General features: G+C 38.6%; 1 protein-coding gene across 1 annotated transcript in view; it reads right to left on the reverse strand.

The window, feature by feature from the left end:
- Positions 1-6,527: 6,527 nt before the first annotated feature.
- PDZRN4 (PDZ domain containing ring finger 4) overlaps positions 6,528-20,068 on the reverse strand; it is a gene marked incomplete at its 5' end in the record, with an annotated part of 339,478 nt that continues 325,937 nt past the window's right edge. Inside the window, 3 exon segments of the mRNA XM_084876634.1 lie at positions 6,528-10,969; positions 14,441-14,557; positions 19,035-19,136. Of these exon segments, the coding sequence (XP_084732760.1) occupies positions 9,446-10,969; positions 14,441-14,557; positions 19,035-19,136 (1,743 nt within the window). The 3' untranslated portion in view covers positions 6,528-9,445.

Consider the following 20,068-nt stretch of genomic DNA (forward strand, 5'->3'; position numbering starts at 1 on the left):
GGTTGTAGAGTGCTTTCCTAGATGCCTGTGGGAATGTTTCTAAAACCCACTCTCTATTGGTAAACACAACACAAAAGTGCAGGAAGGACAGTCTAATATTCAAAATTCCATATCTATATTTTTAGTTGCCCATTAGATATCTCTCCCTGGATTGTCCTACCTGCACTTTTAAATCAACATGCCCAAGACTTACTTGAACACTTTTTCTTCCGGAACATGTTTCTCATGCTAATTTGGTTCTGCTGTGTGGTACCATCATTAACTCAGTACCCAAACAGAAACCTGAACCACATCCCCAACTTCTTCCTCCCTCTGTTAATCTCCCATTGTCTTCTTCCTCCCTCTGTTCTAATCTCCCCAAGACCTGGCTATATTATACTTCCTTAATAGGATTGTCAGATAAAATGCAAGACGCTTAGTTAAATAAATAATAATTAATTTTAAATATAAGTATGTTCCAAATATATACTTATATTGAAAAATTATTCATTATTTCTCTGAAATTCAAATTTAATTGGGTGCTCTGTACTTTTATTTGCTAAATCTACAGTCCTAGTTTCTAACATATGTCAAATCTTCTCTCGACATTCACTGGCTCATTGTTCAAGCTCTTTTATCTTCTGGATCACTGGAACAACCTCCTAATTGGTTATTCTTCCTCCAAATATTTCTTTACACAATATTAGGTCTAAATTGCTTACAGATTTTTCAAAAACATAAACTTGATAACTTTAGCTCCTTCACATCTTTAAATATGAAATCCTTCATAACCTAGCTTCTACCTAATTCTCCCACCCATCTTGTAACTTACATGTCAGTCATATAAGTTATAAGAACAACCCCTTTTTACTTAATATTCCATTTAAGTCCATAAAAAGTTTATTGTTTTTTTGTTCTCCTTTTGAAAGGGAATAGAATTCTATTGTATTATTGAACCATAAATGTGTTAATTTATCACCCACTTATATATTGATATTTTTTTGTTGTTGAAGTAACTAGCCAGTGTGTCTGCTGGCTGACCATGGAAACTCTCAAGTAGCCCAGCAACAAGCTTAGGCCAGCAGGGGAGTAATCTTGAGGGCAAAACTAAGAGTTATCTGAATAGTGGACAATCTCTTCCCCTCCCCATCTTTTCTATAACTACGAACATGTCAGAATATCCCAATTTCTCTTCCAGAGCACAACTCTGTGATGTTCTGAGAATGTAGAACACACATGTAGTCTTTCAGAGTGCAGTAACCATCATGAAAAACTGACTTCTCCACGTGGAAAGTATCACATTCATGTCTGCACTACTACCCTGTGTGTTTTGAAACTGACAGCATAGTGGAGGCCATTCAGAAAAAGCTTGGGGAGACTACACCTGACAAAATTTTCACTCTTCTAGAGGTGGAATGTTCAGGGGCCTGTGTAAATGCACCAATGGTTCAATTAAATGACAACTATGAGGATACTGACAACTATAAATAGTGAAGAAATTATTGATGAACTCAAGGCTGGTAAAATTCCAAAACCTGGGCCAAGGAATAGATGCTTCTCTTGTGAGCCAGGTGTGGGTCTCACCTTTTCCACTGAACCACCCAAAGGACCTGGTTTTGGTGTGCAAGCAGACCTTAAATTTATATTCAACTGTATTCAACATGTCACTGGAGAAATAAAATATGAATGTCCTATCTAAAACAACCAAAAAAAGAAAAATGGCTTCTCGAAAGAAAGTACATGATGTGGCAGCTGGTGAGTAATGGAAAGAGGGGCTAGGCATTATTTTACACCAATGGATTGCTTTCTTATTTTTCCTTTGGAAAATGTCCTTATTTGCTTCACTGGTAGATGATGAATTTATCTAAGACGGCTCCATAACAAATTGTGGTATGGCTACAACAAAGGGAAATTTGGAACAAAATGTTCATTATTTATTGGCAATTTTTAGAATGTTAGAAATAAAATGGGTGTTGAGGATCATTTATTCCAATATTCTCATTTCATGGATGAGAAAAATAGAAGCTCAAAGGAGGGATGCAACTTGCTCAGGATCACAGAATTGATGAGAACTTATCCTATGGGTGAGTCATTATTCCAGGCTGTGAGACTAGAGAAGGCTTCCTAAAGATGACGACAGCCTGTAGGAAGCTCTCATTCCTCTTCACCCTCCTGAGCTCCTCACTGGCTCCATCATTCTGCACTGACTGCTTTATCTAGTTACATTTCTCTTCATGTACTCATATTTGATCTTCCCAAGACAGAAGTTTATTAATGACCCTTGTAATGCATTTAACACTGTGAACATTGTGGATTCTCAAACACATTTCTTTCTCTTGACTGTTTTGTATCATTTCTACTTTTTGTGTGTTCTCCATTAGATTAATTTTCTGATTATCTTTGTGTTTCAAAAACTAAATCAGGGTAAATTAAATCAACACCAATAGAAATCTATGCTATACTCACTGACCCTGCTATAATGAGAACTTCAGTGTAGGCCTGGTTTTATGGAACATCTGAGTAGGTTTTGCTTTCTAGAGTGTCTCACAACCATTCCAAGACAGGATAGAAAGTTGTATCCCATTTAATCTATTATCACCACCAGAGATGTGAAGTTGAATCACTGTCTTGGTTTATTAAATAGCTAGCATTGCCAAAATCGTTTTGGCTCAGTGGATAGAGCATCAGCAGGGTCCCAGGTTCAATTTTGGTCAAGGGCACATACCTTGGTTGCAAGCACATCCCCAGTGGGAGGTGTGCAGGAGGCAGCTGGTCAATGTTTCTCATCAATGTTTCTAACTCTCTATCCCTCTCTGTTCCTCTCTGTAAAAAAATCACTAAAATCTATTTAAAAATAAATAAATGAATAGCTAGCATTGACTATGCTTCCTATTTAAAACAGTTCTACAAATGGATATCCAAGAGGCTCATTACAACAAAGTCACATTTCTGATCATGGACTGGTAGGCAGCACAATGACAAGAGGTGATAATAAATTTGAGGCAAAATGTTAGTTCTAGAGAAACAATCATAAGCTCATTGGTTGATCAAAAACAATCTACCACCATAATTCCCCAATTGTAGGTAACATACAATTCAAAAAATAAGCTGACTGATACAGTGCAACCAAACAACAACAACAAAAAAATCAGCACATCTGATGACACATGGAAAATGGTGTCAGAGTCTGGATGTCTGTTTGAAGCAGAACTGGTAGAGCTTAAGTGAACAAGTTGCTATTAGCTCCAAAATCCACTCTCACTGTGGAGGCTGCAAGTAATGGAAAGAAGAAAAATTTGGGGAGGGGACCATCATGAGTTTGAATCTAGAATCTATTGTTTAGTAGCTGTGGAATTTGTGGCAGATTAATAAAATTATATTAGCCACAGTTTGCTTATGTGAAAATAAAAATAATGGCTAAAATCTATTGAATTCCCACTTTAAAACAGAACTCATATACAGTAGGTCCTCGGGTTATGTGGGAGATCCGTTCCTACAGCACCACATAGCACTATTTTTGCTGTAAGTTGGGACCCGCCTACATAAGCATGTCACTCACATAGAGCACACACAGAGCAGTAATGAAATGAAACAGTAAAAATAATTTAAAAGAAGATAACAATTCCTGATCTTTACTTGTGGTAAATAAATAACAAAAAAAAACATAAAACACATATGTAAATATGTCAAAATGACAGAACTTTTTCTTAAATAAATAAATGGGAGATGGCAACATAACCATGAAACAAAGTTCATTGAGTTTCATGTAATCCAAGGACTCTCTGTATCTTCTTTATATATATTAATCCATTTAAACATAACATATGAAAAAGGTTATCATTATCTCCACTGTACGGAGCAGCAGCAAGCTTAACTAACTTGCCTAAGAAAACAAATCTAGGAACTTGCAAGGCTGGGCCAGGGGGAAGAGGTGGGGTTTATGGGAGAAGCAAATAAGTAGTGAATATTAATAAGTTAAAAACATGTAGTAGGATACTGAATAACAAGCAGGACTAGTTTTGTTGATGCATGAATCCATGAGCAATGCTTATTGCAATACAACACCATTGACTGGAATATGTGAAAAATGCACAGCACCCCAATCCTGAGCAGCTGTTGTTTAAACAGAGGAATGCCAGGAGAACATATGTGGCAATGGTTACTAACAGTGGAGCACACTATACTTATGACAGACACCTTATGTGCTGGAAACTGATCATTGTCACTAATAGAGAAATGTGAAAAGGAAATCCAGAAGGCTGGTCAACCTTAATTGCTCTGAATGGTCAGAGTTAATCACTCATTATTTAGTTGAGACATTGGTAGTTAAAGCAACCTCCACCTGTTAATCATATGTAAATTCTTGCTGATTGTCTATTATTGGAAATTCCTGTCATAATTACAAGAGTTTTATCAAAAGGTTGATGAAACTTGGGGACTCAACAAGGGCTGAGTCACATATGTAATTAGTTGTTGGAATGGCTGGAAAGGCACTTCCACCAAACCTGAATAGGATGATTGTTTACTGCCAGACAGCTCAGGGCATCTTAATATACATGTTATTAAGCCTCCTGTTGGCCAAATACCTGAATAACTGTAAGCTATTCCCCAATCTGACAATGCTTCTGTAAACCCTACCCTTTGAAGTGTATTATCTCCACCTTGCCTTAGGACAAATTGTGTTAATAAAAAGCAAGGGGTCCTGAGACAAAGAAGAGTCTTTACCTCCTTTAGCTGATCCCCAATGCCTTTCAAAACTATCTTTCATCTTTGAGCTCCTACTTCATCTATGCACAGCCTTTCTCCAGATTGCTGAAACCCTTCTTAATGCTGGGACAAGAACCCCAGCAGACTTCCTACAAAACTGCTCCAGTGTGAACTGGTCTTGCTCTGGGTGAAAGAGTAGTACACTTGAATGGAAACAGCAAAAAACAAAACAAACGAAGAACAATAACAACAACAATAAAAGAACAAAAATTTTCAAAGTGCTCATTAATAGATGGTTCTCTTGGTCAATTATTTATCAGTGGCTTCCTGTGGTCACAATGGACTGAAATTCTAAAACCATGTCATGCATGTTTACAGGAGCAAATGGTTTGGTTTGTTTTATCAAAATTTGAAGTTTTCTAAAAATAAATAAATAAATATATGTATATATATTTATTGACTTCAGAGAGAGGAAAGGAGAGAGAAACATTAGTGATGAGAGAAAGTCATCAATTGGCTGCCTCCTGCACATCCCATATTGGGACCAAGCCCAAAACCCAGGCATGTGCCCTGATAGGGAATTGAAACAGGGACCTCCTTGTCCATGGAATAACAACCATTGAGCTACACTGGCTGGGCTAACATTTAAGATCTTTAATATCCTCCAAAGACATACATTTTGGAAAATACTGCTAGAAAACTGAAGGGAGAAGAAAACCTTCAAATAAATGGAAAAAAATTGGCTGAGAAAACATTTTTTTCCTGTGTTTCTTTTTCAAAGAAGTAAATTAGTCAGTGACCCTGTTACAGTGTTCAACTTCATTAATTAAAATTAAGAGAAATTATTTAATAATTACACATTATTATATAAATTATATTAATAGTTTTTAATAGAAATATAAAAAAATGGAAATTGATAATGAAGAATATTAGTAAAATAAAATTTAATTAAAAATAAAGAACATTGGTTTTAAGGAACATCAAATTATTCATCTACTCAAGATGGAGTGTTCTTGAGGTCTGAATTACAAGTCTTATTTGGAGAGAAATGTCAGATGGAATAAAGTGGGGGATGCAAAGACCTTGAAGAATAGTCTCATGGACTCAGATTTTATCCCATTTCTCAGGAAAAGACTCCTGAAGGTACACAGTGAGCAAAAGTAGTCCAAGTGTTGCCACCATATATAGGATGGACTGGAGATGATGTACAGGGAGGCCAGTAGAGACTGTTGAAGTAGTTAGGCATGAAATAGTAACAATCCAGCCACAAAGTAGTTTATATTTAATAAAGATGATCTGACACATTCTGAAGAAAAATTAACACTGCTTTGTGACTGATCAGATAAAAGAGAATTTTGAGAAGACATGAGTGATCATCATGAAAGAGCAGGTGAACTCACAAAACAAGGAGTTTGAAGCAGAGAGCTAAAGCTCATTGGAGGGATCAAAAGGATGTATTGATCTGGAAGATTTAGACACCCAAGACATGGGTTAAATTAATATGTAGCTATGGAAAGGCTTTGTTAGAAGAGTTCTCCCTCAGACCACACACATATTGTAAAGGCCCAATCAGCACAAAATAAGATGACAACAATAGCCCCCCTCAAGGCATGCAGAGAAGGAATGCCCATTAAGCATACATTATTTTCACCCCCCTCAAGTCATTCACATATGGATCCTAACACCAACTTCTGTCATATATTGAATATAATAAGCATTAGACGATATGGAATTTCAAAGGCAAGCCAAAGAAAATACTTTTCCTCTTTATGCCCACATATATTTTCTGAACTGAAATAAAATATCCCACATATAATCAATCATTTTTCTTGCTGAGTAACAGGTTTATTATTCATTTACTAAAAAAACATGTTTAGCACAAAGATATGTTCTGTAGAAAGATAAAGCATAACACTTTTCAGATTTCCACTGATTTTTGAAAACAACATTTCTCAAGTGGTAGAACTATATAAACACAGACATGAAAAACACCATCCTCACATTTTTAAAAAGTTGGCAAGCACACTTGACTTTAATAAAAATAAAATTAAACTGGTAGCTTTGGAAACACAGCATTCTGTGAGATGTGTACATGTTTCCTTGGGAAAAATTTACGTTTGTTCTAAATCACATTTATCTATGGGAATAATACAAATTCAATACATATTTAAACTCAGTTGTGTCAAGAAGATAAATAATAACCACAGGCATCAGGTCAGGAAAGAACTGAGCTCTTCAGACAGACAGGCATTCTTTCTTAAAACCATTTGAATAAGTTAATTCTTGGCACACTCAAGGTAATCTTATTGATTGGATTAACAATGGCTAAAGTTAGAAGTGATGAAATTTCTACTTGCCTTAGATTGCTATTACTATCGTTATCTTAAAATTTTTGAGTCCAGCTTTTCATTACAGGCAAATAAGGTTCATTTCTTTCCATCTATGTAATAATCTGTCATAGCTAATAACTTAGAAGGGTAGAAGAATAAAGAAAACACTAACAAAGGAAGGGACTAATATGTGGAAGATAGAGGAAAATTAAATTAACAAAAGAACTAGCATTCATTATTATTCAAATGTCATTCTACCAGAGGTATACAAAGACAAAGGGAGATGCCAGGGCTGAATTCCATGAACTTAAAATCTACGTAGAGACAATAAGTTCTATGTATGTGATTCAAATAACAAAATAATAAAATTTCCAATAATGTATTGTATCTAAGTATATGACAAAATGCCGAGAAAATCTGGTGTCATCAAAACAGGTACTAAAGAGAAACATGTATATGTAATTGTGCTCTAAGAAAGATATAGGATTTGGCACACAAATCCCAGGTAGAATAGCATAGGTAACTTTAGCAGAAATGGGCAAGTTGTTTGCAAGCCAGTAATAACTTAGAGCAGATCTACAGCAGAAGCACAATAGGCAAGGAGGGCTCGTTAACAGAGGCTGAGGCATCAGAATCTGATTCAAGATCTCGTAAGGAGCCACTGTAGTTTTTTTAAACAGGAAAGTAGCTTCAAAAATATTCACACATTGTATCTCCATTATGTTAAAACTATCTCTTGGGTTTAATAAAAATTTTATTGAACTCATGTTTGTATACACAGGGCTGACCTGGCTCTCACTGTGGAGGCATCGTGTTTGACATGATATGGTTTTTATGTGTATATGATGAAAAACTAGACTTAATAGCCTACCTGATAATCTAACAATCTCACTTTTTAATAAACTGACATAAAAGGCATTTATAATTGTCTATGTGGACAATGATTAAAAAGATAGTTCCCCCAAATTTATTCCCAAATGACTGAATAAATAAATGCACATAGTGTTATGGACTGAATTGTGTCCACCAAACTATATGTTGAAGCTCTAGCCCCAAATGTGATAGCTATTGGAGATGGGGCCTTTGGGTGGTAATTCATTTTAGATAAAGTCACAAAGGATGGAGCCTTCATGATGGCACCAGTGAGTGCCCTTATAAGAAGAGACATCAGAGAATTTCCTTTCTCTACCCTGTGAGGACAAAATGAGAAGATGACCATTTTTAAAACAGGAAGAGAGCCTTCATCAGGGACCTGAATTAGCCAGCATCTTGGTCCTGGACCTCCCAGTCTCACAAGCTCTGAGAAATAAATTCCTGTTCTTTAGGCCTTATAGTCTATGGAATTTTGTTATGGCACCTTGAGCTGACTAATACATAGTATCATTAAAAACAATCTCAGACACTTCACTGATCCTCTTTTCCACATCTTTCCCTAAATTTTCCTTGGCTTTTCCTTATATGGATGGTAGGCAAAGGAAGCATGAGCTCAATATTTATTAAATTTTTGCTAGCATCTATAAGATGTTCTATATTTGTTACCTAATTTAACCTTGGCAAGAATATTTGACACCATGATCTATAAGAAGAGTTTCAAGACAATTTTATTGGGGGGAAAAGTAATAGAAATTGTACACATTTTATAACCCACAATTAGGAGTCTTCTAAATAGTATACATATATAACTAATTTATATCTGACAACCACAGTGGACAATGAAAATAAAACACTCCTTGGTAACTTTTCTTAAGGATAATCAATAATTTATTTCTCTTTTATTGTCACAATTACCACAATCATCTAGCTACATGACCAATGTCACTACATATCACAGGAAGATTGTCCACCTACACTTTACTGAGACAAAGACAATGGCCATTTATGTGCCAAATGTACAACAGGATGATAAACTGAGGTGATTTTTATGTATAAGATAAGATGTGGTACATGATTTATTAACAGATTCAATTTAACATGTATTATGCCAAGAAGCAAGTATAGAAATGTTTTGGCATTGACTTGTTATTAAAGTAGAAAATAAGTAAATTAGAGAAATAAATCCAGATCTTAACTTACAATAGATACAATAAAATAGGAAATGAATTGGCTCCTTAGAATTTTTGTTCAAGATTTTTTTTGTGTGTTTTGTTTTCTTTCCTTTTGTTTTTATATATAAATGAACAATATGAATATATCACAAGTTAAAGAAAGTTCTCAGCAATAATAATAATAATAATAAAATAAAAATAAAAGGTACTAGTATATGAAAAAAACAAATGAAAATTTACCAGGTATTTTTGCCTTACAAAAATTTAAACTATAAAGAGTCAGAAAATATATATAAAAACGCCACATTGAACGAGGCAATCATACTCTACCCAAATTGGTAGCACCCCCTTAAAATCAGCTGTATTCCATCCCCATTCACTCGGTCATACAGTGGTGACTGACAAAAAGGCATTATGAACTCGTGTGCCATCCGGAGACTTGGCCCCATGGGTCATCAGTTCTTGGATTGTCATCCAGTTGTCCAAAATTTTCTTGTTTCTTTTCTTCATCATCTTTTTGTGACTCAGTTCAAGGATGTTGATCTCCTTCTTGCCCTCGCTGCCGCTCTGAGGACTCTCCTTCAGACACTCTAACCGGCTCCGCATCATGAACTCTCGGCGCCGACGCTGCTCTTTGGCCCTAACCAGGTGTTGCTTTCTTTCCTCTTTGCTCCAGTAGCGACCCATTTTCATCTCGCTCATGGTGTCATCATCCGTCGTCATGCCGCTCCGCTCCTCCTTGATCTTTAAGGCACGTTCCTTCAGGATCCGGTCTCGCACTGGTCTCTTTGTGATGTACCGGGTCCCATCGCTCCTAATCTTCACCTTCCATTCCATCTTGGGTTCTGAATACTTCTGGGACTCCTTGCACATGCTCACCAAACTCAGCTGACTCTGGGCATACTCGACGGCAGATTTCTGTTGAATTAACTGCATGTAGCTCTGATAATGCCGGGCATGGGCTGGTATGTTGGCGTACCTGTATGAGGAGCTGTGGTAAGGAGAGAGGTAAGGGACGTGCTCGCTGCCCGTCTTCTCTGGATCAGAAAGCTTATTGATTTCTGAGACCTTCTCCTTGCCTTCAACGCCACAACCTTCAGTGGGTTTGGCTTTGGGGAAGGGAGACTCTTTACTGCTCTGTCCAGGAGAGGGCTGAGTGGCCGCCATTGTGCTTCTCAGGTTTTTCTTATTGGTGAGGTTGATCATTCTTGGAAGAGAGCTGTCGGGGGAACGGTCCACAGTGAGTGGGGTGCTCCTGCAGCTTTCGGCTGTGTTGTAAGCACTGGAGCTGTCCTTGTCTGACTTTTCTGGATGTTCAATGATGTCATCTAGCTTTCCTCTTTGCATATCAATGCTGGTGTTGTAATTTCGGAATCCTCCATCATGCAATGCCCAGATGTCTCCATACTGCTCTGTTACCTTCTGGAGCCTGTGAGCTTGCATGATATTTTGGCACTCGAGTTCAATGTTCCTTAGCTCTTCATTCAGCAACTGTAGCTCATGCTCCACTCCCTCTTGCTCCCCCGGGTTGCATTCTATTGTGCTGCTCGAGTAGTACAGGTCATACTCTCCGTGGTTCTGAATCTTGCATTTGAGCTCCAGGAGCTGCCGGAATCGTTCACACTCCTCGTCTTGGTTGCCAGGGCAGTCTGAGTCGATGTATTCACCTGACACAAAGCTCTCGTTGCACTGGAGCTCCACGCTCCCCAGGGTGTCCTGGCTCTGCCCCAGCTCTCTCTTGCTCTTCAAAGATGTGCTTTTGGGATCCTCAGCCGCATTTTCCTGCTCTGAGCTCTCGTCGTTCCGCAAGCTTTCATCCGTGCGGCCCACTCCGCTGTCCTTCTCATGGTTGTTGGACGAGGATGTGGCTGTGTCTGTTGTGCCTTCTTCTTCTTCTTGTTTTTTTGGCTAAGGAAACAGTGTTGAGGGAAACAAAGAAAACACGGATTGTTGAAACACTCGCTGTGCAAACAATGCTTCTTGGCAAAAGTGTGGGCCCTAAACAGCTGCGGCACTCTCAGTATCCACAGCAACATTAGACATAAAGGCAGTCAGCTCAAGGCGGCTTTTTATGCCATGAATTACAGGAAACAAAAGCTGACCGTGGCTATGCTACTCACTTGGGGATAAATAAAACAGGACACAGTTATATAAGCGATTCTTAAGGATTTCTCTTACTTGGGAAACTGGTGTGAAGGTATGTTTATGAGTTTCTGGGGTGATAATTCACACACACAAAAAATGAGTAACACAGAGTGTCTATGGTCCTTAGCAGTATGGAGGCCTAGAGTTCAGAAGCCTCATAACCTTATTTTTTTTCCCCCCTGAATTTTAAGTTCAGAGGACATTCTATTGATCTAGTTAGTAATAGACTGGTAATGGTTAGGCGAACATCACAACATTTCAGGAATAGGTTAGTATTGGAGCCTAGGACTTTCTATCTATAGATGAGGAAGAGTAACCTCAGATGGGTTTAGCATATTGGTGACAGAGAGGTCTAGAAGGCAAGGCCGTCGCCCAGTGTCAGGCTTTCTTAAGTGTCCAGAATGCCACATTCCTGCACACATGTGCTTTGACCTCAGTGCATCTCCAACTCATGTGGCTCAGAAGCAACAGTAATGTCTTAGGACTCATTTGGGGGTACTGCATAAGATTCTTCCACGCTAAACCAGTAATTTCCTTCAAAGGTTCTATTCTACGGAGTGTAAAATAACAGTTCCCTTGAAAGTCTGAGCCACTCTCATTGCCAGATAATGGCATAATATAAAAAATATACTTTGATATATACACAAAGGTGTATATATACACATAGGTATACGTATGGTAATTTTTGGCTTTCACACAGACTAATAAACTGCCACTGCATCTCCTTATATCTAGTTCTTTCTCTGTGAAGTGGGCCAAGTTGCTTTTTCCCACAATTCCTCATATAGTCTACCTAGCAGTTTCTAGACTATAGTTTCCTTATGTCTGAGTTTTTTTCTCTAGCAGGAGTAAGTATATAATTAATCCTGCTAATGTTAAAAAGAAGGGTAGAATGGGTAATAAAAGGTATTCTAGAACAGGTCTGAAGGGCCTCCTCAGATACTTCTTTTCTTCCCCAAAAGTAATGAGGAACAAAATGTAACAAATGTAGAGGGGAGAATGTGGCCATGCGTCATGTTACTCTAGGATTCTCAATCTTTCCCTAAAATGCAATTCCTCATTTGGCAAAAACATACTGAGATTGATTTTAAATGTATTATTGATGAAAAATAATGCTGTAAGTCATTGTAACTAACAATGGAACTCCTGTTACATCCCTATGTTCCTCCCTATAAGCTTATAACAATATTAAATGTGGTGACATCTGCATGTTGTTTCCTGAAATCCCCAGGGAATAGTACTGATATTGGACATTTGAGTTTCTGTACCACAGTGTTTACATTGATATTTTCCTATATCTAATGATAAGCTGAAACCAATACAAGAATACTAGTATTTTTTAAATTCTGCATGCAGTATTAGTGATATAAACAAATTAAACTATGGGAGATGTTATATAATGTGTCAAGAGCTGCTACAGGACCAAGTATAGCCTGTGAAATGAAACTTTCACATGGTGATGTATTTCAGTGTTTAAATATGGATAAGCATTTTAAAATTGAAGTTCCCTTTCTTTTGTCATGGGTTTATGACCAAATGAGAAAATAAAGGAGTTTTTATTTTTATTTTTTTATTCTCAAACCCAGAATTCCTAGTTTCTGAGGCAATGCTACTCCATCATTTATCATTTCCCTACAGAATTATTATAGTGACAGGCAATGTTTCCATCAGGACATTCCTAATGCAGTATTATTGTTTATAAGGGCAAAGGACTTTTAAGGGTTTCTGCACTTCTCATCATGTTTCAGTCTCCTGGTGAAGAAAAATTTCCACACAATAAAAATCTAACCTCAGGAACATCTAGCGTTACCTCAAAAGACCTAGCATTTGTATTATATCTGATGAGTAGGCAGCATCTGACACCGTATCGCTTCACCTGGGCAGGATCTCTCCTTCTCTCTTTATTCCAACATCTCTCTCCCTGTCAATTCTGAATTCTGCATCAGGCAACATTTTGCATCTGAGAGAGAAAAGCCCTGGAGCAAGGTCTTTCTTGCTTGTAACCAGCAGCGGCCACCCCAAAATATCTTTATTTGTGGCCAGTGTTGAAGTCATACATTCAAGTTTCAGACTGTTCTATTTTGAAAAGGACCACGATAGTAGCAGCACTGCATTAATCATGAACTACTCTTTGTGAGGTGGCCAATGAGCATCCATGACCAGGGGAGAGTATAGAGCCTACATGCCTATGTAGACACTGTCATTTGCCATCTCATGATTTATTTAGTATATGGACATGTGCACCTAGATGCACTACATCTGTGTTATGGGATGCTAGCATGTCAACATATTTCATCATTCAGCTTGGTAAAGTGATAGGATGTTTATGTGTTATGCTCCTAACCCTGTCAGGATATTTTTTAAATTGTCTTTTAAGATGTGTTAAGGATTCATGTTGCGAATAGGATGATAATTAAATAAATCAGTAAACTGACAGCAGAAGTGTTAATAAAATATATTAGGCAGATGAATGTCATGAACAAAATCTAGGACATATTGATCTTGTCTGTATCTAATAAGAAAACAACAACAAAAATGAAATGACTTGGTTTTCCCCAAACCACGGTGTGATCTTTTACTAGTTACAAATTAATTAAGGGCAGGATCTTTGCTCATTTTTCTTTGTGTTCTCAGGATCGTGTGGTGCTCGGAACACGTGTGGAGCTCAGAATTTTTCACCGAATAAATAGGTGAGCCTATTTGATGTCAATAATTTCAGGTAGAATTGCTCCTATTTTTATCATAAAGGTATCATCATGATGCCAAAAACACAACTAAAATCGATGGCCTACATCATGTCATTATCTTCTCTTAGTTGCCTAAATATTCAAATACACACATTAATTTTAAAGTATAAAATGACTATTTCAGGGAAGAGAGGAGGGGGTCACCTTAGGAGTTGTAGTTTGTCTCCAGCTGGCATACTGAGAGGCAACATGCATTTTTACTATTCAATTTCTGAATTAGGTTGAACAGTATCTGGGTCAGCATTTGAATACTACTGTACTCTACTGACAACAGTCCCTCAGCTACCCAAACTACAAATATTCTTTATAGAATAAAATGGTATGCATTCCGTCTGCTTCATTTGAGATTATCATTTGCTCTCAAAATTACCATTATAGATATGTTTGATCAGACGCTTTGATTTTTTTTTTACTCCATTTATGGTTATATATTAAAAAAGAGAAGTAGCAACATTTCAAATGATATGGTTCAAATTGTTGGCCCTACCTGCTCCACCTCATTGGCGGTGTGCTGCATTGCTTCATTATGCTGTTCTTCTAGCATCTCCAAGTTTAACTCCTCTAAGAATTCGTTCCTTTCATCTTCCAGCCAGCCTTCGTCCAGCTGCACAAGAATACATTAGTGCTTTCTATTAGGTTAGTGAGGACTCATGCTAAAATAGGGGAAACTTAAATGGCGACGCCCGACCAGCTCCTTTTATCATAATGATTCTCTTTAGAATACCGGCCTGTGATAGTTCACCTCTCAGAAGGAAGAAAAGGTGTTAAAATTGTGTTCTCATGCCTTTCATCCTTTCCTAAGACAGGGCTACAGATTTTTCTCTCATAACCCAGTGGATCTCCCAGCACAGTCGTGACTGTCTTTCATAGCATATGAAAAGCCCCCGGTCCCATCCACAGCTGTCATCTCATTACCTCCAACCAGCCCTGTGTTGAAGAAATGCACTGGTACTAATAGGGCCACGAGACGATGGGACTTTTTCCCTTAACAATACCCCCTCCCCCCATGTGACTACAAAGTGCCCTCCCCACGCATGCTGCTTTTCAAGTTTTAGGTGAATGGATTCCAAGTTAACCAGGTGGCAGCTTGCCACAAACAGACATCTTTATTTGGGGGGAAAAAAAGTCTAAGTTATTCTTCTCAAAAACAACAGTAAAACCAAAAAAGTGATGCTATGTCATGTTTATTGTAATCCATTCTTCAGGCCCAGCTGCAAACATTGCATTTAAGGGTGGTGGAGTGAGCACACAGGGCTGTGTTTTGTGGGCGCTGAACCCGGGAATTCCTGTGGACATCTTACACCAATTACACTGAATGGATCCCTTTGGCTTCTCAGTACAAAGTGAAATGAAAAACTGGTGGTTACCTTGCTAGTATGATGAGTGTTGACAGCCAATACAGATAATTTTTCTCCAAGTGGATTTTGGAGCTGGATTACATAAATTAGCTGTCTGTGCTGATTACATTAACTGAATGATTGGCAAATCTCTGCTTCACTCTGTCTTACAGAGAAACAGCAGCTTGCTAGTGAGCCAAATTGACAATAGTTTCAGGGGTTTTCACCACTAAACAAATGGGCAGAGCAACCTTTTAAAGATAAGTAAATCTAACACTTAAAAACAAGTCTAACAGAAAGACTTTAAAGGGCACCAGAAGAGACATTCTTGTATATGTATCATGTTCATTAAGACGAAGGCAATCATAGGTTTCTTGGTATTTATTAAAGGCTATTTAGAACTAAAATTACCTGAAATTTTATGTGGGGCCAAGAGCCTGGACACATTTATTCATCCTCATTTATCTTAATGTAGCCTTAATAACTTGATTAAGCTCCACCCTGCTGACTGTGATATGCAGATGAACTATGAAAATTAAGCAGACTAAAAATTTAAATTCAGTCCAATTTATAATTGTCCAAGTTTCACATTCTTCTGCTTTTTCTTAAATCCTCACCCTCAGATACTTTCTCTATTGCTCTCTAGACAGAGTGGAAGGAAGGGAAGGGGAGGGGGGAAAGAAACATCAACTTACTGCCTCCTGCATGCACCCCTAACCAGGGCTGCTGATTGAACCTGCAACCCAGGCATGTGCCCTTGATCAGGAACAGAACTCAAGACAGTGTGGATCTGAGACTCCAACCACTGAACTGCACTGGCCAGGGCAAGTTTGACATTCTTTAATCCCTTTTAAGATGCTGCAAACAGCAGACTCCAAAAGAAATGACTTAAAGCTTGAAGTGTTTACTTTTGATAGGCACACTGGGGAATTTTTCTTAAATCAGGTCAAAATAAAATATTTGCTGACACTGACACAATGAATGATGGAACAACTTAAACTTCCTTCTGAAATTTAAAGGAAGGGGTGGGTAATATAAGGAGACCACAGGGTGGAAATGAATGATTCCCCATAAACCTCTTTTCTTATTAACGAACCCCACAGATCCCTGAGTTGCCTTTTGCCTTCAGTGTGTGACCACTATGATACGGCTTTCCTCTGAGCTGGAAGTATAGACACACAATAAAGAGAGATTCCTCTTGCTCACTCCCTTTCACTCCCCTCCCTTTCACCTAGATGTGCATTCATGGCAGTCCGCCCAGCGCCACAGCAGACAGAACTTTACCCTGAGCTGAGCTGCAGGGAAGGGGGGACTGTCCCTGTGATGCAGGGCATCTGTCTGCACGACAGTGGGTCTCACGCTGGCATCGCAGAGAAAGAAGCAACCTGAACTGTCACCAAAGCAGGGGCTACAAATTCTTATGAGAGCTCTCTCTGCCCCCATGTCCCCAGGGGAAGAGAGAAGAGCAATATCACTAATGGTCTGAGGAAGAAAATGGGCAGAAAATGAAAGAAAGTTGACAGGGAATGAAAGAAATGAGTTATTTAAAAATATTGCACAGTTGCACAATATTGCCCCTAGCAACTCTCTAGATCATTCCCTAGAATGTAGAGAGGATTTGAAAAATTTTTAAAAAATGGCTAGAAAAAGCACTCGAAAAGCTTCCACATTCTTCCTGAATCAAATATACATGCAAAAAAAAATGTAATAATGAGATATGTGAAAACTGATAAAAATATAGGTGATATAAAGACAATGGTTTTAAAAAAAATCTTTTTTTAATGCCACTTTATAGCAGGTACTGCTTAAATTACATTTTTAAAGAGTGATGTTCCAATGCATTTTTTCCTTTATTTTCCTGGAAATCTGATTTTCTAAAGGCCATTAGCTCCACTCCAGTGTGGCAAAGGCTAAAGGGCCAGAATCATGGAACTACTGCAGATGCTGATTTTGACAGGCAGAACGAATACTACGGAGTCAGACGACCATCTTTTGTCAACTGTGGAAAGGAAGTCTTGTTTGAAAATGCATCCTTCAACACTGATTCTTTTGGGTCAGGGGTGCAGCCAGACATTTGAAAATGTCACTGGTTCTAGCTAGCATATGTATTCCACCTGAGATGAACAAGAGCTGGTCTTATGTCACTGATTCCTATTCTCTCCCAAGCCCTTTATAGCTATGTGGGAAGGAAATGCTTTCCTTCTAAATTAATGAAGTTCTCTAGCAGTCCCCTGGAAAGGGCAGGGAAACCACACTGTAACATCGAAATATCTCTCTACAACAGGGATGACTACTGCGTGCTCTTTAATTTACCACGAATTTCACTAATATGTATCTAGCCTCATTGTTCTTTTCCGGGAAAATGGGACCAGCAGGATGAACGGATTTGTGATATTTCCAGATAATGAGTGCGATTTCATATGCGCTTTAACAATTCAGTCTTAAAGAGGCCGTCCAGACAGTTGCATGGACTCACTTCCTCACTGCTAAGCCCTCTGGTGTAACTTGTACCCTGCCCTGGGCTATGGAAGGCTTTCTGGGAACTATTTAGAACGGTCAAGGGCATAAAGGAAATACATGCGGAAAGGGTGATCTTTTATAACTACTATATTCAAGTCAGGATTCGGTCTGACACTGAAATATACTTACTCAATGTAATTTATAGAAAGTATGTAGTTACTGAGTCTGAAAAAGATCAGATCAATAACCCAGGAGACAAATGGTGATATTACCCACTTCATTCAAACTCCTGACAGATGGAGAGAATGATGACAATGTAATGTCCTTTCTGCATGGTGGTGGGGTGTAAAAAGGATATAAAAGGAAGTACCAATAGTACTTTTCTTCCACCATTACCTCTCCTTTACTTTCATTCCCCCACCCCCACCCCCCGTAAAGTTATTTTAAAAAGTTCCTTTAGAAGCTATCAGTTTGTTTTGGGACAGACAGATGTTTTTGACACACTGAACTTGGAAAAAATTCATTTGCTATACCCGGAACCACTCCATGCTGTGTAAGGCACTTTATTTCGTAAAGTTATTCTAAAAAGATTTAAGTTGATAGCTAGATATGATAATGCTTCTCTCACTAGAGATTCTTTCAAGGTACCTTAAAATGCCAATTAAGTCATTTTAGATGAAAACCTTCAGCAAGGATCCACACAGAATTGAACATCATGTAGAGTCAACCATTTTTCATTTATGAATTCATTTAAGTAACTGGTAAGTGGAAGAGGAAAATAATGACTCAATTTTGTGTGTGTGTGTGTGTGTGTGTGTGTGTGTGTGTGTGTGTTTTAAAGATGATGTTTGGCTGCCATTCTGTGGAGCAATATAAGGGAATATTTTAACTTATAATTATACTAGAGGCCCAATGCATAAAATTCATGCAGGTGTAGGCCTTCCTTCCTCGGCTGCCGGCACTGGCTTCCCTCTGGCACCTGGGACCTGGGCTTCCCTCTGGCACCTGGGACCTAGGCTTCCCTCTGGCTGCTGGCAGGCACCCAGGACCCAGGCTTCCCTAGCAGCCCCGGCATCGTCTGGAAAATTGTCCAGAAGGAAGTCAGATCCAATTAGCATATTACACTTTCATTATTATAGATGGATCAGGCTGGCAAGTTAGAAAAGATGACTCCACTGTATTTTGTACATTTGGTTTTACCAATAGCCATGACATGGATCTGATACAGCATAGCAGGTAATGGATATAAAGTTCGGTCTGGAGACTTGTGCTCTCTGTTCTGACCTGAATCTCCGGCCTCGCCACGAGCAGCACGATTCTCCTGCACTCCTCGCTGGAGAGCAAGGCCACTGCTTCTTCTCGGTTCTGGACATCCTCCCCATTTATCTAGAAAACATAGAAACGTGGCACATTAGTTTCCATTTCCACCATGCTGCACACAATAAATGGCAAATATCAGCTCATTTATGGTAAATGTATGGACAATGAAGCTCACACAATGGGCTCATCCTCTGCCCCTCAGTGGTAAGTGCCTTCACTCAATTACGCGCTTACTGTAAGAGCCATATCGATCCCTGAAGGATGGCGGACATCAGAGGAAGCAGTTATGCTCATAAATGTCCAACCTGCGCCCTGGCAACATACATCTAGCAACACAATTAACCAGCCCCTGACAGGTGACGTTCATCTTTCTCCGCTCAGAGTAATGGAAGTGTCACTCTGAGATAATAGTGCTGGGGGAAGCAGGGTGGCAATACCACAACTGAAATCCGTCATCCCGCACACTCGCTGCGAGCCAATTAGAGAGCTGCGGCATTATCTCTCACCAGGCCGCGTGCCCAGGCCACTGCTGATTGCATTTTCATTTAATCATTTCATAGCCCTGTGAGGGTCTGACTCAGTTGTCCCAAATTACTCTCAGAATGTCTTTCGGTGCTAGTCTAATAAAAGAAGGGACGCTTGGTAACATCCTCATCCATACTCCAGTTCCTCTCTAAGATTTATCCTAATTCTAAAACAATAAAAATGATGCACTATCTTAAGACTCACCTCTTATAAGTGTACTTAAAATAGCTCAAAAAAAAGTAACACAGTAAAATGAGCTTTTCGGAGGAATGCTTTGTGAAAGAAATCAAGCTTGAGTAAGCTTCTGACGAAAAAGGAAAGATTCCGGTGGCATTTAAAATATATCTTCCCCCGCCCCCCCCCCTCTTTCTTTTTCTAAGTTCTACTGACAGAGCAAATACGGTCTCTAAAATTTGCATGTGAAACTACATTTTCATGCTTCAATGTATTTAGCTCTTAGTTAACCCAACTCT

The sequence above is a fragment of the Pipistrellus hanaki genome (assembly GCF_964339955.1).
Source record: "Pipistrellus hanaki genome assembly, chromosome: 3".
In the NCBI taxonomy this organism is placed as follows: domain Eukaryota; kingdom Metazoa; phylum Chordata; class Mammalia; order Chiroptera; family Vespertilionidae; genus Pipistrellus; species Pipistrellus hanaki.